Source organism: Acinonyx jubatus, chromosome B1, assembly GCF_027475565.1.
Source record: "Acinonyx jubatus isolate Ajub_Pintada_27869175 chromosome B1, VMU_Ajub_asm_v1.0, whole genome shotgun sequence".
Lineage (NCBI taxonomy): Eukaryota > Metazoa > Chordata > Mammalia > Carnivora > Felidae > Acinonyx > Acinonyx jubatus.
Genome location: NC_069382.1, coordinates 188170593 through 188194747, shown reverse-complemented (window position 1 = coordinate 188194747; position 24155 = coordinate 188170593). Strand labels below are relative to the sequence as shown.

Sequence of the window (24155 nt, the reverse complement as noted above, 5' to 3'; positions counted from 1 at the left end):
CCAGTGGGGACCAGGAGGCCTGGCAGAAGGGAGTCCTCTTTGCTTCTGGACAGAACTTGGCACGCCACCTGATGGAGACTCCAGCCAATGAGATGACACCAACCAGATTTGCTGAAATTATTGAGAAGAATCTCAAGAGTGCTAGTAGTAAGACAGAGGTTCATGTCAGGTAATTCATCGTCATGTCAGTTACCCCAAAAAGAAACCTTGTGCCCATTAGCAGGCACTCTTCATTTCCATCTCCCCACCCAGCCATCAGTTGGTGAACATTCGGGTGCTTCTCTACCTTTTGGATACCATGAATAATGCGGCTCTGAGCATTGATGTCCATGTTTTTGTATGAACATATGTTTTCATGTCTCTTAGGTGTGTGCCTAGGAGTTGAATTGTTGGATCAAATTGTAACCGTTTAGCTTTTTGATAATTTGTATATCTTGTTTTGGTGAATTATTTCTATCTTTTTTTGACATCAGTAAAGAGCACAGCATGCCTAAGTTGGCATGAAATGAGAATCTCTGCCTTGTAGATTCCTAAATTGGGTACCAGAGCTGGTTCCTAGGCAGCCCTGTGTGGTCATCGTCAGCAGCTGGGCTGTGGGAGGTAAAAGCTACCCCTCCAGGTTCTGTTACCCTCTTGTGATCTCCCCATAACCCTGTAAGCAAAACAAGTCTGACCTTGGGGGAAATTTATGATTAAAATAAGTCAGTGGATATTTGCTTTACCTAGATAATTGTTTACTACCAGTGTTGTATCTCAGGGGAGCTTCCATTTAAAATATCTTCAGTACTTAGTTGTGACTGGAGTTCACGTTATTTGGGGAAATCCCTATGGTCTAGATAGAGTGAATAAAAATGTATAGTTTTTAGAAAATGCAGCACTTGATAAGATACACTTGATAAAATAAAATCCAGAGCTTGATAAGATATTTGGAACAGTTAGCATATGTTTAATTTGTAGCAACATTTAGTCTCTCTATAAAGGTGTCTTGGCAAAGACTGTTACTTTTTTGATCTGAGGAGACACCAGAGCTGCTTTGTGTCAGCAGATAGTGACTGTGTGGTTACACATCAGTGAGGGTGCCTCCTGTGTGCCTGGGAATTGGGCATGCAAATGCGGATGGTGGTGGTCCTTGACCTCAAAGAAGTGAGGAGCTTATAGGAAGGAACAGGCAGGAAAATAGGGGTGTGCAGAGGATCCTGCCCAAGCAATAGTCAAGGAGGGTTCTGGGAAAGTTGAAAAGTTTGCCAATGAAAAGGGTGCCTAAGCAAAGTCTGGAGGTTCCTTGGAAATTAGCAGATGGAGAGAGTGGGGTGGGGCATTTCAGGTGCAGAAGCATGTGTTTGGTGGTCCCTTGGAAACTGCGGGGCTGGTGGCCCAGCCAAGGGGAGGTTCGGCCACAGAGGAGGTGGGTCAGGTCGGTATAATTCATTAAACTGAGGCAGCTGCATCTGACGGCTGTAGTGTGGATGGGTACGAATCAGAGAAATACAGACAGGACTTCCAGAAGGACAGGATTTTAACAAGGCATCAAGTACTGAGTTTGTGATTAAAAAATGCCCATGTTATACAGCCTTGCTGCTTTTGAAGTGGGTGTTGTTTTGTTTTTAATTGTCATCCTTCTGTCTTTATGTTCTTTTCTCTCTAGAGTCTGGCGGCCATCTCTCCATGACACAACCCTAGTTTAATAGTTTCTTTTTTTTTTTTTTTTTAATTTTTTTTTAACATTTATTTATTTTTGAGACAGAGAGAGAGAGCATGAACAGGGGAGGGTCAGAGGAAGAGGGAGATGTAGAATCTGAAACAGGCTCCAGGCTCTGAGCTGTCAGCACAGAGCCTGACACGGGGCTCGAACCCACAGACTGCGAGATCATGACCTGAGCCGAAGTCGGACGCTTAACCGACTGAGCCACCCAGGCGCCCCCCTAGTTTAATAGTTTTAACAAATGGGTAGTCAAGTGTGGGAGGAGCACTCCTTGGATATGGCTGTTTCTGCTTGGCCGGTAGGAGTGTAGGATTTCTCTCCTGGCCTAGTTACTGTGGCCAGAAATCAGTACAAAGCCCTTTGTATCCCTTGCCTATGAGGAATAGCGATATGGCGTCTGTTTTCTGGTTGGCACCACCATTAGATCATCCCCAGCGATCCCGTGTTTGTTAAATAATTACTAGTTTTCCCATTTCAAGCAGACTTCTCAAAGTGCAGTTGAAACCGTGAGAAATGGTGTCACAACATTGAAAAGATCAAATTCCAGCAATTCTAAAAAAGCAAAGAAAGGCGATACTTTGGTTCACTCATTGAAGTGTAGCTTTATGAGGGTTTTTCTTTGTTGTTTTCTTCTATTGGTTAGGTTTTTTTGTTCTTTTTTTGTGTGTGTGTGTCATTTTAGAAATACAAAAAATAAAGCAGTGGACCCTGTAACTGTTTTTAAGCACCATTTGTGGTTTCAGAGCCTCGCTAACTTTATCTTGCATTCAAACTTTGGATATGTGTGAGCAGATGAGGGGGAGCAAATCAAGTAATAAGCACTTACTGAGTCTGTACTGTTATCCGACATTGTATTACGCACCATGGATGAGCTCTCTTAGTAATTCTATAGTTAATCTTCTGACAGATACATCTTTGACCTCATTTAATAGATGAGGAAACGCTTAGAATCAAGTGACTGGCTCAAGAACATACAGAAAGCAATTAGGAAGTGATCATTGAAGCATTATGTCGCACATTTTAGGAGTTTTACACGCAGATGAGCTTTTTCTAAGCTACTTGGAAATAGAGCTAACCGTAAGTGTGTTGACTTTTCACCTTTTCTGTCCTGTAGACCCAAATCTTGGATTGAGGAACAGGAAATGGGATCGTTCCTAAGTGTGGCCAAAGGATCCGATGAGCCTCCAGTCTTCTTGGAAATTCACTACAGAGGCAGCCCCAATGCAGGCGAAGCACCGCTGGTGTTTGTTGGGAAGGGAATTACCTTTGACAGGTACCTCTTTATGCATCTTTGCTTCGTATTTTGGTGAATGCTTTGTGTGGACTTGTATTGTTTATGTAAAGTTTGCTTCAGAAGCACAGTGTTTGGTCAAATCTTACGTTACTTTAAATGTATTACTGTGTGTCAGAGACTCTGTTAGGCACTTTACATATGTCACCCCTGGTCTGTCCTCTAGGAGTTAGGCAGACATGCTATAGATAAGGAAACCCCGAGTTGGAGAGGTGAAATAATTTGTTCACAGCCCCATAACTAATACCTAGTGTTGGAAGTCAAACTTGGGTCTGTCTTTAAAATGACTTGATCTTTCCACCATACACTTTGATTCTCCGTGTGGATGTTAAAGATCCCTCATGTGGATGCAGGGATGCAGCTGTTTGGCTCATACAGCCTCCTGTCTGCCCTGTTTCACGTTGCTTTTGTTTAGCTGACCAGCCTGGCTTCCATTAATCCTGTTAAGCCTTAAGTATTCCTTAGAATTGAAAACTGATTATTTCAAGCAAGCAGAAACTGAGGTGGAGAAGATGGTATGGGTATTTCCGGAGGAAGCGTTGGCTGCTGAATACTAGTTCAGAGATGCCAATTAAGTGTGAGAGTTAAATTGGGGCGCCTGGGTGGCGCAGTCGGTTAAGCGTCCGACTTCAGCCAGGTCATGATCTCGTGGTCCGTGAGTCTCGCGGTCCGTGAGTTCGAGCCCCGCGTCAGGCTCTGGGCTGATGGCTCGGAGCCTGGAGCCTGTTTCCGATTCTGTGTCTCCCTCTCTCTCTGCCCCTCCCCCGTTCATGCTCTGTCTCTCTCTGTCCCAAAAATAAATAAACGTTGAAAAAAAAAAAATTTAAGTGTGAGAGTTAAAAAGGATTACTTGGCCAAAGATTGCGGTGGATAAAACACGTGAGATTTTCGTTTTGTTTTGTTTTAACTACAGGACTTCTCAGGGCACAGGATGTAGCATTTTCTAAATTCCCTTCGGTGGGAATTTATTTCTCGTGGGACTCATGGTCCCTGGAAACTACTTTGGAAAATGCTGCTACGTGTCCATTAAATCTGGGTGTCTCCAGTACACGTGCACACCCATTCAGAGACTCTGGTACGTGAATGGAGTGTCCTTACAGGAGTGTGCTGGGCACGGTGACGCCCGTCCTGGGCAGAGCTGGCCGCCAGCAGAGTCTTCCTGATGTTAGCCTCCTGTGTCTTCCGCCCACAGGTCCACCTCCTCTCCTTTGAAGCATTGGGCTCCAAACGATCCTCAGTAAAAGATTCAAGCTCATACTATTCAAAATATGCACACTGATTTTTCAGTTTCATTCATATGCTATTGTCACTTAAGTGTTTATTCTAAAACACTATGGCAAGGAAAAATTAGAGCACAAAAATGGTGCTGTGTTTAATGGTCTTGCCAATTGTGATGATTTTATATTGTCTTGGGCTCATATCTCAATGCAGCGTTAACGTTCAGTGTGAAGTTTATTGTTAATTCAATTCCATACTTGAGTGTTTGCTGTGAGAATTTTGAGCAAGGAGACCTTGGTAAAGTAGAAAGCTTCCTCGCAGGAGTGACAGGCTCAGATAAAGATGGGAAGGGAAGGAGAGGGTAGTGCAGCAGGGAGTCGGGCAGGGGAAGGAAGGACGGTGGAGGCTGCAAGGCAGGAAGGACGAGGGAGCCCCTGGAGCTGAAAGAGCACCTACAGCAGAGCCTCACAGGGAAGAGGACGCAGTGGCTGGAGAGGTTGGTGGAGCCGGGTCCTTCTGGGACCGGTGGCATTTTGGACTTTGCTCTAAGAACAGTATGAAGTAACTGAAGGGTTTCTAGCCAAGGCAAAGGCAGTTCGAGGAGTTTAACAAATATGCATAGCCCTGCACCAGCCTCCGCTCCTGTGAAAACAGAATCCTTCCATCACCCCAGACACCAAGCCTGGTGCATTTTGCAGGTGTCCCTTTCCCACCCCTGCCTCAGGCCACCAGTCATCTTTGTGGATGAGTGTTTCTTGTTCTAGAAATTCATTCTCATGGGATCTCTTAAGTCTTCTTACTTCTTTTCTTCTTTTCTTTTAAGCCTGCTTTCTTTCTGCATCGTGTCTGTGACATTCACTCATGTTGGCCACATCAGTAATTGGTTGCCTTTTATCACTGGGCTGTATTCCGTTATATGGGAACACCAAAGTATATTCATCGTAACTGCGTGTTTCACTATACACAGTGACCGAACTTCTCCACAGTGGTTGTGCCATTTTGCATTCCTGCACACAGATCCAGCTGTGGGGCGTCCTCCCCAGCCTCTGATACTGTCATTCTTGGATTCTAGCTCTTCCTGGGGATGTGTGGCATAGCCCGGAGGTTCATTTTGAGTGTGATTAGTTCCCTAATGACTAATGGTGTTTAGCATTCTCACTGCGAGTATTGGCTGTTGGTATATCTTTAGTGAAGTGTCCACATCTTTTGCCTTTTTTTTTATAGGACTGATGGTCATGCTGAGTTAGAAGTTTTTAAAACTATACATTGTATACATTGTTGTATTCTAGATAATAAACCTTTTGTGGGATCAGTATTTGAAAGTATCTTTTTTTCCCCCACTCTCAGGCTTGCCTTTTCATTTTTTTAAGTGACCTCTTTTAGGAGCAGTTTTAATTTTGATGAAGTGTAATTTATCAGTTTTTACTTTTATACTTCATGCTTTTGTTACCCTGTTTAAGAAATTATTGCCAATGCCCAGGTCTGTGTTTTCTTTTCTAAGTGTTACGGTTTTAGCATTTAAGGCTATGATCCATTTTGAAATTTTGCATATGCTGTGAAAAGCATGGCGGTTTTTTTTTTTCTTTCCATATGGATGTCTTTTTGTTGCAAACCTATCTCTTTGAAAGACTGTCCTTTCTCCATTGAACTACCTTGCACTGTTGTTAAATCAGTTGACCATATAATTACGGGTCTAACTCTGGCCTCTTTGTCATTTTCCCAGGACCTTGCAACCAAGTGTCTAATGAGTACAGCTCTGTCTTGAAATGTTGTAACATGACCCTCCAGTTTTGCTCTTTTTCAAAATTCTTTTGGCTGCATCATTTGCATTTACATATCAATTTTAGAATCCACTTAGGATTTTTTATACACACACACACACACACACACACACACACACACAGAAAGCCTGCTGGGATGTTGGTTGAGATATTTTGTATTTTGGTAAGAATAGTCATTGTGTGGGTAATGAAATGAAGGGGGTAATAAGATTGACATAGGGAGACCTTAATATATAGGAGCTGCGGCACACATCTCCATGACGTGATGATGTCCTCACCAGGGTGGATTCAACAGAAAAGAAATGGGTGGATTTGAGAGCAGTCTAACAGGTGAGCAGTGAGAACTGCTGCTCTTTGGTGGTTACTTTGAACTGTAGTCCTATGAATGGAAGGTGAGAAGGATGTGGCCAGTAGACAGAATGACCTCATGCACCAGTGTGTTTCCTTTGCTCCCATGGGGTTCTCCCTGGACTGCTTGGACCAACAGTGTATTTCTTTTCTTATTCTGAGCCAGTGGATCGTCTTTAATTCTAGGTGTAATTGACAGCCATCTAATTATCCAGAGCTTCTGAGACGAGGGAGAATTAGGACCTAATCTCTAAGGAAAGCAGACCTCAGTGCAGGGAATAGACTCTGGAACCGCCAGGTCAGGTCAGCAGCACATCTCAGAACTCACAGTGCAAGCCCCAGCTCCAGGCCCAGCCTGCAAAGCCTGTGGCTTCTGGACTCTTGCAGACTGGAAGCAGAAAAGTCACTAGGTAGTCAGAGAAGCCTGTTTGGGGCAGTAGTTTGGGTTTCTTGCCAACTGAAACCCATCTCGGCTCTCGGGTTTGAGCACTGTCTTTAAGGCTTCTGGGGAGCATCTTCCTCATGCCTCTGCCTGATTCAGGTTGTATTTTGCCATCAGCAGGATGGAGTGCACCTTAGGGGTGTCGGAAGGAATTGTCCTTGTGTCCTTCTGTGGCTTGCGAGGGATCCTCCCAGTCTTCTGAGCTTGTTGGCTTTTCTTAACAGTTTGTGACCCTCAGGTTCAATAAGTTGACTGACTCACAAAATTTGCTGAAAAGACACGTCTATGTGGGTGTCAGGAGCTAATGAGCTAATACAGAGATGGGTTTGAACAGCACCGATTACGTGACTTAGTAATGGCTCCACCGACACTGCTATGTTTCAATCAACAAGAAACAAAATGAGCCAGGACACCCATTTATGTTTTTATAAAGACTGTGATATCATCTTTTAAAATGTTAAGTCATTCAGATTCTCAATTTAGAAACTTGAATTTTCTTTGCCAGGTAGATGATGCCTCAGCTTATATATTCTTTGTTAAAGGGACGTGAGCCCTCTCTTTCGCCACTGATACGGCTGCTGTCCTTTCCCCCCACAGTGGCGGCATTTCCATCAAGGCCTCTGCAAATATGGACCTCATGAGGGCTGACATGGGAGGAGCTGCCACCATCTGCTCAGCCATCGTCTCTGCTGCCAAGCTGAACCTACCCATTAACATCGTAGGTGAGGGGACAAGGGGCGTGTCCTGGAGAGTTCTGGAATCCAGTCAAATGGCAGAATGGGCAGCAAACATAGTTTCCTCTAACCTGAAAAAAATCAGGAAATGTGTTTTTTTTTTTAAGATTTAATTAATCAACTAATTTAGAGAACAAGCAAGGGAGGGGCAGAGAGACAGGGAGAGAGAATCCCAAGCAGGCTTCATGCTCACCATGGAGCTCAAGGAGGGGCTCAGTCTCACGACCATGACATCATGACCTGAGCCAGTATCAAGAGTCGGCCGCCTAACTGACTGAGCTTAACCAACAGCTGCCCCAGGATATGGTTTTTAAATAGCTTTTCCTCAAGCAGAAGCTGCTGGCTAAGTGTCTTCTTGCCTGAACTGGTGGAGTTAAATGTGGGCCGTAACTAGAATTGGGTTTTTGTACTTCTGCAGACAGTGGTTAGCAGTCAGGGGCACCCAATTTGGGGCTTGTGACTTAACTCCAGTGAAAACCGCTCAGCAGTCTGGGTGGAGAACACCTCCAGCTCATTCAGGGGTGGCCTCATCGGGCTTGTGGCCGATTACAAGGCATGAAATACAGAAAATGCCTGGGACACAAGAAGTGTTCCGTCCACAGCCACTCTTTGTGTCATTCAGGATGACAGACGCTGCTGGGGGCTCGCTGTGTCTCAGGAGTGTGGGGATGGCGGGGGAGGACTTAGGTTAACTGACTGCCCGGTGTCCCATCCGTGGTTTATACCAAGGGAAGGTGAACTTGGAAGTCAGGTCTGTTTCACATGTGCCTCCTCTGTCCTGCCAATATCCTCGTCCTATTTTGCTGAACTTTTGAAAGTAAGTTGCAGACATATGTCAGGTCACCCCTGAATGCTTCAGCGTGTGTCTGTCTCCTAAGAATAAGGACACCCTGTGCAACAACAATACCATTATTTCCAGGAATTTGATACATAGTCCCCTAATTCAGACTTCCCAGTTGTCCACAGAAATGTTTATTTTGTGCACATAGGCACACACAAGTTTTTATTTTTGAAATCTGAGAGCCGGTTAAGGATCACACATTGCATGTGGTTGCCATGTCTCCAATTTTTTTCTATTTTGGAATCTTTTCCTCCCCTTTTATTTTATTCTTTCATGACATTGGCAGTTTTGAAGGGTCCAGGCTTGTCTTGTGATGGTCCACAATTTGGATTTATTTGGTTGTGTCTTCAGGATAGAATCAGATTAGACTCCTTGATAAGAACGCTACATGAGTGTGCACTTCCTGTTGCTGGTGCACATGATGTCATTTGGGTCACTGGTGATGCTAAATTTGATCACTTGTTTAAGGTGATGTCTCTGGCATACTTCTGATGGCCCACCAGTGGCCTCGGTCCTCGGGGGGTGAGTTTGGACTTGGCACATTCCATGTTCATTCATATATGCTTTTCCAATAGGTTTGGCCCCTCTCTGTGAAAACATGCCCAGCGGTAAGGCCAACAAGCCTGGGGATGTCGTTAAAGCCAGGAACGGGAAGACCATACAGGTGTGTGAGTGGAAGACAGCCCTCCCCATTCGGGTGTTCTTAAAGGAATCCCCAGTGGCCACATAAACACACTTGAAGGGAAGCAGAGCGTGAGCTCCATTTAGAGGAGGGCGGTGTCTTTATTTAAGTGGCCTTCCATGCAGTTAGAAGTATTTTATGGGGAATTTTAAGAACATTTTCCCTGTCTTACTGTTCCTCCTCTGTGCTATACACACAAATTACAAGTCTGCAGCAGGCCCTGTAGAGCACAGCAAAGCAGGAAAGCAAGAGCTGTCTTTACCTGTGCCATGATTAGCTTTTTCCGTTTTGGTGTTCAGGCGGGGCACACCGACCTGAATCATGGACTCTGCACTCCCGGTGATGTGGCAGCGGGTTCTCTGCTGGGGCACCTGCATGCATGCACACACTGCCCATAATGCCTGGGCCTCTGTGTAAAAGTAGGGAATATAATATATATAAAGTTGCTTAAGTTGCAAAGAGTTCTGTCTGGAGATCCAGGCTGCCCTTTCACTGTAACTTTCTTAGACTCTTTAGCCTCTTTGTTTTCAGAAATCTTGAAATCTTCCTTTATCCTGTGAGAAACTTGTTGGTAAAATGGACCAGACATTTTCTATTTATTCTTGCTTTCAAAGCCATGAATGAGCGTTTGGTCATCAGCTCTGGTACAGGGCTTATGAAAGCATGTTTGCTCTTCAGATTAAATCTGTTCCTATTCTTTTTTTTTTTTTTAATGTTTATATTTGAGAGAGAGAGACAGAGTGCCAGCAGGGGAGGGGCAGAAAGAGAGGGAGACACAACCCGAAGCAGGCTCCAGGCCCTGATCTGTCAGCACGGAGCCCGATGTGGGGCTCAAACTCACAAGCTGTGAGATCATGACCTGAGCCGAAGTCGGTCACTTAACCGATTGAGCCACTCAGGTGCCCCTAAATCCGTTCCTATTCTAATTGAAGTATGTTTTGATACTGAGTAACAGATGTTACACTGGCTTTTCTTACATTTAAGTTAAACAGTGTTGTATCCAGTTTTGATACTCATTGTTTGTGTTATCTTACCCTTTTTTTTTTGACCCTTCTCTTTGCAGATCGATAACACGGATGCAGAGGGGAGGCTCATACTGGCTGATGCACTTTGTTATGCGCACACCTTTAACCCAAAGGTCATCATCAATGCTGCCACCCTAACAGGTCAAACAGCCTGCTTTTCCTACCTTTGTTTGAGGAAAGCCATATTTGTTGGCATAGGGCGTACACGTTAACTCAGGGCGTGATTTTGCTGAACGTGGGCTCGCTCCACTTGCATTCAGACCTCTTTCACCAGAGGAATCGTTCTGTAGCTTAAACTGGTTTAGACATTGGATTTGTGGTTTTAAAACATCTCAGGCTATATCTCTTAAAAAAAAGAAATAACAAGTGGGTTATATCAGCCCACCCAGAGTGACATCTAAAAATGACATGAGATGTTTGTGGTGTTATTGCTATTTGATACAGACCCGAAAAGGTTATTGATAAATCCCCATATCAGTAGCTGTTTGGGTTAATCATAACGTATCCGATGCCAGCTGAGTTTTCTGAACTTCCTGTACTTGATGTTACAAAGAAACAAAAACCTTGGAGGGTGGGTAGGGAGGTCCTCATTTAACAGGCAGTGTGGTGCGAAGCGTAAGCTCCAAGGCTGGCTTTGGGCATCTCCCGCTTAACAGTCGTTCAGCCTTGGGCAAGTTACCTGACCCCCTAGAGCATCAGTACCTGGGACAAAGTGCATTTGCCTGGCAGATTGGGAGATAGGGAGTTTTTAGAAAGCCTAATACAGTGCCCACACGGGGCAGGCATTGGATGAAGGAAGGCTGGGACACCACTGTTGGGTAGAGTAACAAATTCATTCCCAAAGGGGTGACAGCAGACACTGCCTTGGTGCACAAAGCGAATGTTAGGAGTCTTTCATCCAGCAGTTCTCTTGCCGAGATTTGTTGTTTCTGCCTCTGTGAAGGTTAAAATTCAGACCATTTTTTCTCTTTCGGTTTTTATTCTTCTGATCATGTGAGCCTTTACTTTAGCAGAAATCAGTTCATGTTTTCCCTTTTATGTGACTGTAACAATACTGCATAGATTTATTTGCTGGGAGGCCTTTTTTTAAGCTAGCATTGTAGTATTTTTGTGGTCTTTTGTCTTTCTGTTTGATTTAGCAAACACATGAGCTGAAGGGTGGAGGTGCTGAGGCTGGTGTTTGGGGGGTGGCAGTGAGGTGGGTGGTGTAGTGCACCTTTCCTGTAAATGAGGAAGCACAGTCCCCCACCCCCCCCTTTTTTTTTTTTTGTCTAGTCTGGGGGTGAGAAAATTGGTCTCAGGTAACTAAGAGCAAGCTGATGGGTGAGCCTTTACACTGCCCAGATGTTGGCCCAGCGGAAGCTCCCCACACGGTGACTGGCCCTTTCTGAGTTCCAGTAGCTGTGATCAAAGGGGACAGTAAGAAACACTTTCCAACCCCAGGTTCATGGTGGGAGGAGGTACATAGTCTTCAGAGATAAAGGACCTGATTTTGAAACTTGTCCTGCATCTTAACAGCATGTGACTTTGAACAAGGCCTCAGTTGTCTCATCTGTAAAAGGGGTATAATAGCACCCCATTAACAGGAGGGGTTTCTGTGCAGATGAGGTGAGATGATATAGGTTGATGTTACTGTCCTGCCAGACACTGAACCAATGATACTATCCTTGAAAAGGCAGGCCCGTGTCAGACCGTAGGAATGATGGCGTGTTTAGGGGATGACCATTCAGTCATGCTACCTGTTTTTATTTCATTTCATTTCATTTTTCTAGTGCAACTTTCTGATTTGGGATGGAGTAAGAGGGGTGACATCCTTGGAGCTTTGATGTTTCTATGAGACTATGACAGTTCTGGTAACTTGATCAGTTAGTACCTCAATAAATGGCTCCAAATGGGCCTTGGAAAAGAAAACAGAAAGTATGCCTCTGCTATTGGTAATTCTGAAATTGGTGATGGTACCAGTTCTGTAATTATGTAGAAAATAGATCATTTTCGGGGCGCCTGGGTGGCTCAGTCGGTTAAGCATACGACTTTGGCTCAGGTCATGATCTCATGGTTTGTGAGTTCAGGCCCCGTGTCAGGCTCTGTGCTGACAGCTGGGAGCCTGGAGCCTGCTTCAGATTCTGTGTCTCCCTCTCTCTCTGCCCCTCCCCTGCTTGCACTCTGTCTCTCTCAAAAATAAATGAACATTAAAATTTTTTTTTTTAATTAAAAAAAAAAGAAAATAGATCGTTTTCTAAAGTAGGTAATGAAGTCAGCTTCAGAGCCTTGATTTCAGTTGGATCATATTAAATATCTATGTCTGTCACTTCCTATTCCTTTAGTAGAAGGTATCACATTCTTATTTGAGGGTTGGGCATCTTGTTTGAGAACTGCTGCTTGAGCTGGGATCTGAAAGCGGAGGCACCACTGGGTGGAGGAGGGAAGGAAGAGCATCCCAGCGGAGGGCACCCTTCACCTAAGGGCTTGTGGGGGCAACGGTGAATGGGTCTGAGGAGAGCACAGTGCAGCTGGGGCAGGCACACAAGGCCGACATTCTAGGAGGTGCCAGACCCCGGCTCCACCTTGGCCTGTTACTGGGTATTGTCCTGAGCCAAGTGCAGCAGGAAACTCTGGGACAATGAGATCAAGTTTGCTCCATGAAACTGGCGCCATCAGGGCTCATGCTGGCCGTGTGCAGAATGCACTGGAGAAGGGCGCGAGGTGACTGGCAGGCCAGCTAGGCGGTGAGCAGTGTGTACTTGCTGACTCTTGTGGATGTGTGAGTGTGTGTGTTAGGATGAATGTTGTTGTATCTGCAGGTGGCCTCAAAATAATCTGTTGAGCAGGAAGGGGTTAGGCGGGTGGGGGGTATAGATGAAACAAGCTTGCCCGTGAGTTGGTTACTATTGATGCTGGTTAATGGGTATCTGTGCATGTAAGGTACTATTCTCTTTGTGTATATTTGGACATTTCTATGAGGTTTTTGTTTTTTGTTTTAAAGACCATTATTACTGTAGTCCAGGTGGTGGATAACAGTGGTAACAGTGGTGGAAGAGAGCAGCAGATAGGTTTGAGAGAGAACTGGGAGGTAGAGAGTAACAAAACCTGAAGGAACAAATGACCCAAACAGACCTGAGTTACCAAATGGCGTGCAGAATTATGGGTTTTTGCATATGAGTCACCAGTTTTTGTTTTAAATTGTCAACTGTTCAAAATTCCTTATTATTAACCAATTATTAATGTAGTTTACTTGTGATGTTTTGGGCAAAAGGTACAATCCATGCACTCATGGCACAGAGTAATCGGATACCAAAGTACTGCTCTCTTTCCTGAAGAGTCAGCTTATTCATGGCATGGGTGTGGTGATGGGTTGACCAAGATTAACAAAATGAAATGATTCCTCTAAGCTTTATTTTTTTTATGATTTTTTATTTCTAAATTTACATCTAAGTTAGTTAGCATATAGTGCAACAATGATTTTAGGAGTAGATTCCTTAATGCCCCTTACCCATTTACCCATCTCCCCTCCCACAACCCCTCCAGTAACCCTCTGTTCTCCATATTTATGAGTCTCTTATGTTTTGTCCCCCTCCCTGTTTTTATATTATTTTTGTTCCCCTTCCCTTATGTTCATCTGTTTTATATCTTAAATTTCTCATATGAGTGAAGTCATAAGACATTTATCTTTCTCTAATTTCACTTAGCATAACACTCTCCAGTTCCATCCACGTAGTTGCAAATGGCAAGATTTCATTCCTTTTGATTGCCGAATAATACTCCATTGTACATACATACCACATCTTCTTTATCCGTTCATCCACTGATGGACATTTGGGCTCTTTCCATACTTTGGCTATTGTTGATAGTGCTGCTATAAACATGGGGGTGCATGTGCCCCTTTGAAACAGCACACCTGTATCCCTCAGATAAATACCTAGTAGTGCAATTGCTAGGTCGTAGGGTAGTTCTATTTTTAATTTTTTGAAGAACCTCCATAATGTTTTCCAGAGTGGTTGCACCAGTTTGCATTCCCACCAACAAGGGAAAAGAGATCCTCTTTCTCCGCATCCTCGCCATCACCTGTTGTTGCCTGAGTTGTTAATGTTAGCCACTCTGACTGGAGTAAGGTGGTATCTCATTGTGGTTTTGATTTGTGTTTCCCTGATGATGAGTGAAGTTGAGCATTTTTCATGTGTCGGTTGGCCAACTGGATGTCTTCTTTGCAGAAGTGTCTATTCATGTCTTTTGCCCATTTCTTCACTGGATTATTTGTTTTTTGGGTGTTGAGTTCGAAAAGTTCCTTATAGATTTTGGATACCAAGCCTTTATCTGATATGTCATTTGCAAATATCTTCTCCCATTCTGTCGGTTGCCTTTTAGTTTTGCTGATTGTTTCCTTCGCTGTGCAGAAGCTTTTTATTTTGATGAGGTCCCAGTAGTTCCTTTTTGCTTTTGCTTCCCTTGCCTCCAGAGACGTGTTGAGTAAGAAGTTGCTGCGGCGGGGGTCAAAGAGGTTTTTGCCCGCTTTCTCCTTTGGATTTTGATGGCTTCTTGTCCTATGTTTATGTCTTTCATCCATTTTGAGTTTATTTTTGTGTATGGTGTAAGAAAGTGGTCCAGGTTCATTTTTCTGCATGTTGCTGTCCAGTTTTCCCAGCACTATTTGCTGAAGAAACTGTCTGTATTCCATTGGATATTCTTTCCTACTTTGTCAAAGATTAGTTGGCCATATGTTTGTGGGTCCATTTCTGGGTTCTCTATTTTGTTCTGTTGATCTGAGTGTGTGTTTTTGTGCCAGTACCATATGGTCTTGATGATTACAGCTTTGTAATACTTCTTAAAGTCCAGGATTGTGATGCCTCCAGCTTCAGTTTTCTTTTTCAGGATTGCTTTGGCTATTTGCGTTTTTTTCTGGTTCCATACAAATTTTAGGATTGTTTTGTCTAGCTCTGTGAAGAATGCTGCTGTTATTTGGTAGGAATCGCTAAGCTTTATTTAAGTCAGAGAAGTGTGCAAATACCACAAACATGGAAGTGTAGGGAATCACTCATTGGGGTGTCATACGGCCACTAATCCCAACTGCAAAGAAATGGAAGAATGTGGGAAGTTTTGTTTATTGTCAAAAAGTTTACAAAACAGTGTATATAATTCTGTCTTCAAGTTTCAGTTTTTCGTGGGGGAGATGCTAACAACCGGTCCATGAAAAGCCACCACGCAAAGCTACAGTTAAGGATTAAGGAGCACCCTGCACATGCCTTGTGTTATAGGTAGCAGGTGCCACCTTGTGAAAATTATAGAATTTCCCTCATCTTCTGTGGTGTCTCCTCTGACGTTCCACGAGTATCCTAGTACCGAATGGTACTAGGGTTGGCTTTTCCCTTCGCATAAACACTGAGCTCCTGTGTCCCAGGCAGAGTGCTAGGCCCTATGTGAATACTTAGGAATTAATGTGATCCCTGCCCCAGAGCTTGCAGCAGGACCAGGCAGGTAACAAACAAAATTGCCTGGAGCCAATACTGGAACCAGAGAAGGCGCCGCTAAGCTGTAGCATCTATTTGTGGTTGGCGTTCAGGAACATGTACCCACAAAAGCCTGGAAATATGGATTTTTAACTTGATTTAAAAAGTATAATAATGTGGGGCGCCTGGGTGGTTCAGTCAGTTGGACGTCCGACTTCAGCTCAGGTTATGATCTCACCATCTGTGAGTTCCAGCCCCGCATCGGGCTCTGTGCTGACAGCTCAGAGTGTCTCCCTTTCTCTCTGGCCCTCTTCTTTCTCTCTCAAAAAAAAAAAAAAAAAAAAAAAAAAAAAAAAAACAACAAAAAAACAACAAAAAAACCCTATGTATATATCTATATCTATATCTATCTATCTATATATATATGTATGTATATACATATGTGTATACATTTATATATATATAAATGTAAGGGGTGCCTGGGTGGCTCAGTCGGTTAAGTGTCTGACTTTGGCTCAGGTCATGATCTCATGGTTCATGGGTTTGAGCCCTGTGTCGGGCTCTGTGCTGATAGCTCAGAGCCTGGAGTCTTCTTTGGATTCTATGTCTCCCTCTCTCTCTGCTCCTCCCCTGCTCACGCTCTGTCTCTCTCAAAAATGAATAAACATTAAAAAATATATATATATATTAATGTAAAAAGAAAAGTCTTCCAAGGTGATGCAAATTTGCTGGAGAAGGAAATGAAGATGAAACAAATTAAGTATGGTAAAATAAGAACACTTTTTTTTTTAAAAGGCAGAGTCTTACAGCAGATGTGGTCAGAAATACTGAGGAATTAGAGATGCTTAAGTGCTCCATAAAAGGTAAATTATGATACCTGTACCCAGTGGACTTTTAAAGTCATTAAAACTACTTTCTAGGGGCGCCTGGGTGGCGCAGTCGGTTAAGCGTCCGACTTCAGCCAGGTCACGATCTCGCGGTCCGTGAGTTCGAGCCCCGCGTCAGGCTCTGGGCTGATGGCTCAGAGCCTGGAGCCTGTTTCCGATTCTGTGTCTCCCTCTCTCTCTGCCCCTCCCCCGTTCATGCTCTGTCTCTCTCTGTCCCCAAAAAAATAAATAAACGTTGAAAACTACTTTCTAATGTTTGTTTATAAAAGAGGAATAAATGTTTAAATTTTTTTTAAGTTTGTTTGAGAGTACAAGCCACGGAGGAACAGAGAGAGGGAGACAGAGATAGAGAGACAGAGACAGTGCCAAGCAGGCTCTACACTATCAGCACAGAGCCTGACATGAACAGTATGGTCTTATGTTTTGTTTTTTTTTTTGAAGTTTAGAAAAAATCTGGAAGGAAATATTTAAAATATATAATGGTTATGCTGAGGATGAGATTATTGGTGATGTTTGGTATTGTTTCCTTTTTTATGTTTTCTCTAATCACTGAAGCTGACTTCCAGTTGAGGAACTAGGAAGATCTTAAGTGTATATACAGTAAGGATTTTCTAAGGTTACCTATTTTTGAAAATGAAGCATACATTAAAATCACATTAAAGACTGAACTTTTGGTTTGAGCAGCAGAGAAACACATCGTGCCTGAAGACGCTGAACATTGACCTAATGGCTTATGTCTTGCAGGTGCCATGGACATAGCTCTGGGGTCCGGTGCCACTGGGGTCTTCACCAATTCGTCCTGGCTGTGGAACAGACTATTTGAGGTAGGAATAATATGTAGAGACTGAAATTACAGAGATGATTAAATTATTATGATTAAACCTAAGTTATTCTTTATTCAACCCCTATGTGACCCAGTGATTTTTTTGTCGCAGGTTTGCCTTTGAATTGAAAATACAATACACTCTATTCAATGTGCTTTGGGTTCTCTATAAACATTCCAAAATTATAATTATGATACCACATTTCTCTTCTCCTTTTGTGGCCTCAGACTGATGTGAAAGTGACTCAAATACCACAGCCACCGTGTAGAATCCCTGAGGTAGGAAAGGTTTTGAGGACAGCTTTGTAAAGGAAGGGATAGCCTTCAGTGAATGCGTGTTGTGAGTCGACAGGGCTTGTCCCGGGTATTTGTGGGCGGTGTGAAGTATGTCTACTGACTGCTGTGCTCTGTGCCTCCTCCAAACCCCTTCGTAGCCAGCCTGCCTCTTCCAGACAGCAGTCTCTGTCGCCCCTCCCCCATGCTGCCCCACTGCCGGTGGCTTTCCCCAGTCAGCACCACTCAGCCTCACTAGCCTGGCTGGGGGCAGCACTCCACCCCGGCCTTTTGGTGACACCCTACTCTTAGCTTCTGTGACAATTTCTTCGGGTTCCCTTCTTCACTGACTTCTGTTTCAGCCTCCTTTGCCAGTTTTTTCCTTTGCCCCTTTGATGGGCGTTCAGCCCTAGGCTACATGCTCTTCCCAGGCTTCACGGGGAAGCCCAGCGGCTTCAGCGGGCACCTCTCTGCTGCTTGCTCCCGTCTCTCTCCTGAGCTCCAGACCCGGTGTATCTGCTGGGTAATGAGACAGCTCCATCTGACCCCTCTTTCAACAAGTAAGGAATGGGAGCTTCCTGCATGCCACTGGGGGACAAATACAAAATGTCTCTGAATACATTCTTGATACTTAAGAATTTGCCCTCCCTGCCCAGCACTTGGGACATTCAGCTCAGTTGTCTCCTGCCAGGCTGGGCAGGTGGGGGGACTCTCCTCTAGCCTGCCATGCACCCCATGTCCCTCTTTATCAAGCACCCACAATGCTACTGTTTTGATTTGTTTTTAATTATTTTTTTAACGTTTATTTATTTTTGAGAGAGAGACACACACAGCACAAGCAGGGGAGGGGCAGAGAGAGAGGGAGACACAGAATCCAAAGCAGGCTCCAGGCCCTGAGCTGTCAGCACAGAGCCCGATGTGGGTCCCAAACTCATGAACCGTGAGATCATGACCTGAGCCAAAGTCGGATCCTTAACCAACTGAGTCATCCAGGCGCCCCTTGACTTTTTAAAATTTAAGCTTCTTTTTAAAAAAAATCAAAGTTATATGTGTATAAACATTTAAATCCCAGTCAGCAATCTACAACAGTCTACAGTCTGTTTTTCCAGAGGCAGACACTTTCAACCCTGGGGCTGATTCATCTATTTACTCATGTCTCAAAATAATAGCTTCTGTTGCCGCTTCCTGACTTTCCACTTTTGGGTCTTACTTCTGATCACAGTGTATTAAAACAGTCTGTGTATCTGTTTCCCCTACTAGCCTTTGAGCCCTCTGATGGCTCAGACATTAAATTTCTTTATATCCCCAACACCTGGCGGTGGTTTGTAGCGATTCAGTAAATGGTGAATGTGAACGAGTGTGGTTTTGATTATGTGAATGAATAAGCTCACTTTGTCTTAGGCTCTGGTCTTCAGTGGTGCAGTTTCAGACATGTCTTTCCCCAGCACACTGAGGTGATGAGCATCACGAAGACTGTTTCCCCCTAATCAGTCCCACAAAGCCTGGATGTACTGCTGGATACCAGATTATTGTAAATTGAAATTCATAATATTTGATGGTTTTAGCAGATATCCTACAAATTTGTGGGACATTTTACAATATTCCTGGTTTCTTTTATAATTCTTAAGTAAATCTTTGAATTAACTGAAATGATTCTGGACCTGGTTGTATAGTTTCCTGTTTTAGAGTAATAGGTCAGAGAGAACAGTTCTTTCTTTCCTGCATTGAATACATCAGTGCCATGAACTTAACCAGAACCTACTTACTTCATGCAGTCTTCTAACTATTGTACCTATTTCTTCTCTAGGCCAGCATTGAAACAGGGGACCGTGTCTGGAGGATGCCTCTCTTTGAACATTATACAAGACAAGTTGTAGATTGCCAACTTGCTGATGTTAATAACATTGGAAAATACAGGTATGTAAAATGAGCTATAAAAGTACACCTTTATAATCATTGGTTACCAAAACGATCACTTTAATTTTATGCCCTTTCACAGAAAAATATAGCCAATTTTCTTTTGATGCAGTGTTCATAAGCACTAATTCCTAATGTCTTTAATTTTCAAGGTGTTTTCCAACTGGTTCTCAAAATTTTGTATGTTTTCAAATCTAAAAGTTATTTTTTTAAGTTTATTTATTTATTTGGAGAGAGACAGAGTGAGCAAGGCGGGGGGGGGCGGGGGAGAGAGAGAGAGAGAGAGAGAGAGAGAGAGAGAGAGAGAGAGAGAGAGAGAGAGAGAGAGAGAGAGAGAGAGAGAGAATCCCAAACAGGCTCTGCAATGCCAGCACAGAGCCTGAAGCAGGGCTCAAACCCACAAAACCATGAGATCATGACCTGAGCCGAAACCAAGAGTTGGATGCTTAACCAACTGAGCAACCCAGGCACCCCTAAAAGTTATTTTAAATAAATGGTAAGATGGGGCGCCTGGGTGGTGCAGTCGGTTAAGCGTCCGACTTCAGCCAGGTCACGATCTCGCGGTCCGTGAGTTCGAGCCCCGCGTCAGGCTCTGGGCTGAAGGCTCGGAGCCTGGAGCCTGTTTCCGATTCTGTGTCTCCCTCTCTCTCTGCCCCTACCCTGTTCATGCTCTGTCTCTCTCTGTCCCAAAAATAAATAAATGTTGAAAAAAAAAATTTAAATAAATGGTAAGGGAAAATGATGAAAAGTAAGTGAATTCATTACCATGGGGAAGAGGAATCTGGAATTTATTCTTCACCTTAAAGCTGTGTCTGAGAATAAATATTCTGAAGGTGGTTTCTGGGTTAAGTTCTTAGTGGATCTCATAAGCTTGACTTTTGCTGTCTGCTCATAGGAGCTACTTAGCACGAATGGAGGATCTTAATGAAATGGTCAGTGCACATTTACATGGCATTAAACAATGGCTTTTGTCTTTCTCTTCAGGTCTGCAGGAGCATGTACAGCTGCAGCATTTCTGAAAGAATTTGTGACTCATCCTAAGTGGGCACATTTAGATATAGCAGGTGTGATGACCAACAAAGATGAGGTTCCGTATCTGCGGAAGGGCATGACCGGGAGGCCCACAAGGACCCTGATAGAGTTCTTGCTTCATTTCAGTCAAGATAGTGCTTAGTTCAGATCCTCTAAAATTTTTCAGTTCTCTTAAATGAGCAGTTGAGCCTCAAAATATTTTTGAATGAATGGATGAAAATCTTAAAAGAAACAAAGGATGGTATTTAAAAATGTAGAACAAAAGAAAATTTGATTATCTTGATTTTTTTTCCGTTTTAAGTAGAGATTTATAAAGGTAAAGCTAATAATCTTGCTTGGCAATGACTTTTAAGATATTCTATAAATGATTACATGTTGAAAAACTACCTGATTTTCAGAGTAGATGTTTTTAAGTGAGGAGCAAAATGTATTTTAGATTTGTGATGCTAGGAACAAACTAAAGGTTCCTATGTACTTGTCAGAAAAAATAAATCCAACTTTTTATGCTCGCTGGTGTGGCTCTGGTATTCTGTATTACTGTCAACTCAGTGACAATTATAACTTGTCTCTTTCTGGCTGTGTTATGTGAACTAAGTAAGTTGGGGCATAGTGATACAGTATTTTCTCCAATGTTAATGATCACTTTAGAGTACTCAGTGATGAGCTTATCATTTGGTGAGGTAGGTACTATTATCCCCAGATTACAGATGAGGAAAATGAGGCACCAGAGGGAGGGTTAATAACATGCCAACAATGTCACCAAGCTAGTAAGTGGGAAAGCAGAGATTAAACACTAGGGGGCCTCTCTCCAGAGCTGGCGTTCTTAATTGTTTATTACACTGTAGTGCTTTCTGTCAATACAGTGGCTTGAATAGATGTGGAATATATTTAAGTGAAGAAACCAGACCAAGAGGGGCACCTGGGTGGCTCAGTCAGTTGAACTGAGCCTTCAGCTCAGGTCATGATCTCACGGTTCGTGGGTTCGTGCCCTGCGTTGGGCTCTGTGCTGACAGCTCAGCGCCTGGAGCCCATTTCAGATTCTGTGTCTCCCTCTCTCTCTGCCCCTCCTCCACTCACACTGTGTGTCTTTCTCTCTCAAAAATAAACATTAAAAAAAAAAAAAAACACCACCAATAAAAGGAATGTTCATGGGTAGAGTATTACTTATCACCTGGGACTACAACCAATCAACAAAATTCTACTTGTGCAGATTTAGGATAGAACAAACCTCTCTTCTTTTTTACTTTTTTGTATCTAGGTGAACAAATTACCCATGAATTGGATCTATCTATACCTTTTTTTTTTAAGATTGAACATTTGACAGAAAACATGTTTATTGGAGTTGTTCTTAATATTTAAGAAATGTGACATGTAAGAGGATGTTATGTGTCTTAAGTGGTTTAAAGAGAGGGAATGGGTATGGGAATGCACATTTGTGTTAGAATTAAAATCATGCAGGAATAGTGAGGAAACACAGGTGCCCCTGATTATCCATGTCCAGAAGGTACTTTGCCAGGAAAGATGGAAAAAGGTGGAACCACCACTTTGTGAAGGGAAACTAGAAGCATTTCGGTTTCTTCTAGGTGACTCCGAAGGTGAAGCAGGGATTTGATAGAAAGCTTTCTATCAAAGGCATTTTATAAAGAGAGGAACGACAACTCTTGTGTTTATTAGAGCATGGGATCCAAAAAGCATGACTTAGCCTTGGATTCATGTGCTTATTTAGTCTGGCTGAGATGAAATTTAGCTGTCATTGCACATGCATCTGGCTGCCAGGTATTTCACAAACCCTTCGCTCGTCTCAGAACCACGCTCTGAGGCAGGTGGTATTACCCATGTCTGTCAGGGGGGTCTAGGCATGGCTGCGCTGCACGCCAAAACAGTAGTGGTTTAGAATACGATAGTGTTACGTGGTAGCTGAAGTAGAGAACCCCCAAACTGAAGCGGCCCCATCCATGGTGGTTGGATATCCAGACTGGGAAATGCGAATCACCCCCCAGCCTCAAGTCTCTCTCACGGTCCCAGGTGGCTGTTGGGGTTGGAGACCACATGAGGATGGGAAGCGTTAAAGTCTTTTACTTCTGCAAAAAAGTGAAGTGATTCCCACTGTTCCGATGGGGTTTTTTTTTTTTTTTTGGTTTTATAAAAGTTATATGTATTAAAACATTGATGGTAACATTAACTGGTTTATTTTTATATATTTTAAATTCTCAGTTTTAATAAGTAGATATTTTACCTATTCTAAGTTTTAATTGAATACTGACAACCCATACAAACAAAAATGTTTGTCGTACTCAATAATATTGTAGAGGCATAAAGGGGTCTTAAGACCCAAAAAGAGTTTGGGAACTGCTGGAGTCCACTAGTTCCATTATGGTGTTATATTTTTGTTCAGTCAACAAACACGCCAGGCAGTTTTGGGTGTTGAGAGTACAGGTACACAAGACAGGCAGGCCCTGATCTCATGGAGCTTGCATTCCTGTTGGTGCACATGTGTCTGGTGACTTTTGTTAATGAAGAACAATGAACAAGGTCATTTCAGGTGATGCTTAAATGTTGTAAAGAAAATTAAGCAGGGTGAAGTGGCTGGGCGTGTGGGGCTAATTTTGATGGACACTGGGAAGATGACTTTTGATCTGAGACCTGATTCGCAAAGGGGTTGAAACCTCTGCTTTTTCTGATTACTTGTACCCTGCCTCCCTCACTCCAGCCCTACTGGCCTTTCTGTGGTTCCTTAAATATGCCAGGCAGTTTCTTTCATCAGGCACCCCTGCCCCCGTCTAGAAAGATTTTTCTACGTAAATTTTTACTTCCGTCACTCTAGCGCAGAATCTCTGAGCGGACCTCTCCAGCCACCCATCTCAAATCCATCACTATGCAAATTCTTACCGGGTTTCATTTTTTTAAAACACTTATCTCTACATGATATTGCCATATATGTGTCTCTCTCTCTCCCACAAAAACAGTAGTGAACTCCATGAGAACAGAGACTTGGGGTGACTGTTAAAATCCCAGAGTAAACAGAGTCTAGGACCAAGAATAAATGTGCTGGAAAACTGTGAAATTAAATATAATGGGACAAACACTTAGCTTCTGAAAAGATAAATACGTGTTAAAAAGCAAGTTACTGAAAGACATTAGCATAATGGCTTTAATTAACTATACATATCTAAGGTGAACAATGCCAGGCACACAGGGAGCCTGAACAATGTTAATGTTTTTGTTACCGGTCTCTCCGCACAGAGAATGTAGGGGTAACTTTGCCAAGTTTGTTCCCGCTCTGCCCACACTGACTAGATTAGTCATAGGTACATAGTAAACGCTCGGTAACTGTGGAATAAAGGGGCGCCTCCCTCCTTCTTACCAACGGGTAACCTGAGCCCGTAGAGAGCAGCTTTGGCCAAAGTCCTTCCAAATCTTAAGGGCAAAGGCGGGATTTGCACAGGAGTATCCTGACTCCTGGAGAAGGGCTCGCTCCATCGTAGTCACTGAATTCTCCACTCCCACAACTGCGTCAAATCCGGTCAAAGCTTTCAGTTAAGGTCACTAAAAGTCTGGCTGCCTACTGGCCGAGAAGAAAAGGGAGATGCCACCAAACCTGCGGTTTCCCTGGAGCTGGACAGAAGCCCGCGGCGGCCTGCGGTGTCACGTGACCGTGCGTGCCCCGTGACCCGCGGGCGCCAGCTCCTGCGCAGGCGCAGTGGGCCTCTTGCCCACC

At 43.5% G+C, this 24155-nt stretch overlaps 1 protein-coding gene and 1 long non-coding RNA gene across 2 annotated transcripts in view; one reads left to right on the top strand and one right to left on the bottom strand.

Annotated features, from left to right (window-relative positions):
* The window catches only part of LAP3 (leucine aminopeptidase 3), a 28933-nt gene extending 7987 nt beyond the window's left edge, over positions 1-20946 (top strand). Inside the window, exons 6-13 of the mRNA XM_015082037.3 lie at positions 5-169; positions 2817-2975; positions 7380-7504; positions 8933-9021; positions 10103-10205; positions 17137-17216; positions 19296-19405; positions 20390-20946. Coding sequence (XP_014937523.2) covers positions 5-169; positions 2817-2975; positions 7380-7504; positions 8933-9021; positions 10103-10205; positions 17137-17216; positions 19296-19405; positions 20390-20579 — 1021 coding nt within the window. The 3' untranslated portion in view covers positions 20580-20946. The remainder of the gene's footprint in view (positions 1-4; positions 170-2816; positions 2976-7379; positions 7505-8932; positions 9022-10102; positions 10206-17136; positions 17217-19295; positions 19406-20389) is intronic.
* On the bottom strand, positions 4840-24092 carry LOC128314586 (uncharacterized). The gene is made up of 3 exons (XR_008296403.1): positions 23802-24092; positions 10229-10409; positions 4840-7587 (listed from the first exon to the last, which is right to left on the bottom strand). It is a non-coding gene; the product is annotated as an uncharacterized LOC128314586 (long non-coding RNA).
* Positions 24093-24155: the final 63 nt, after the last annotated feature.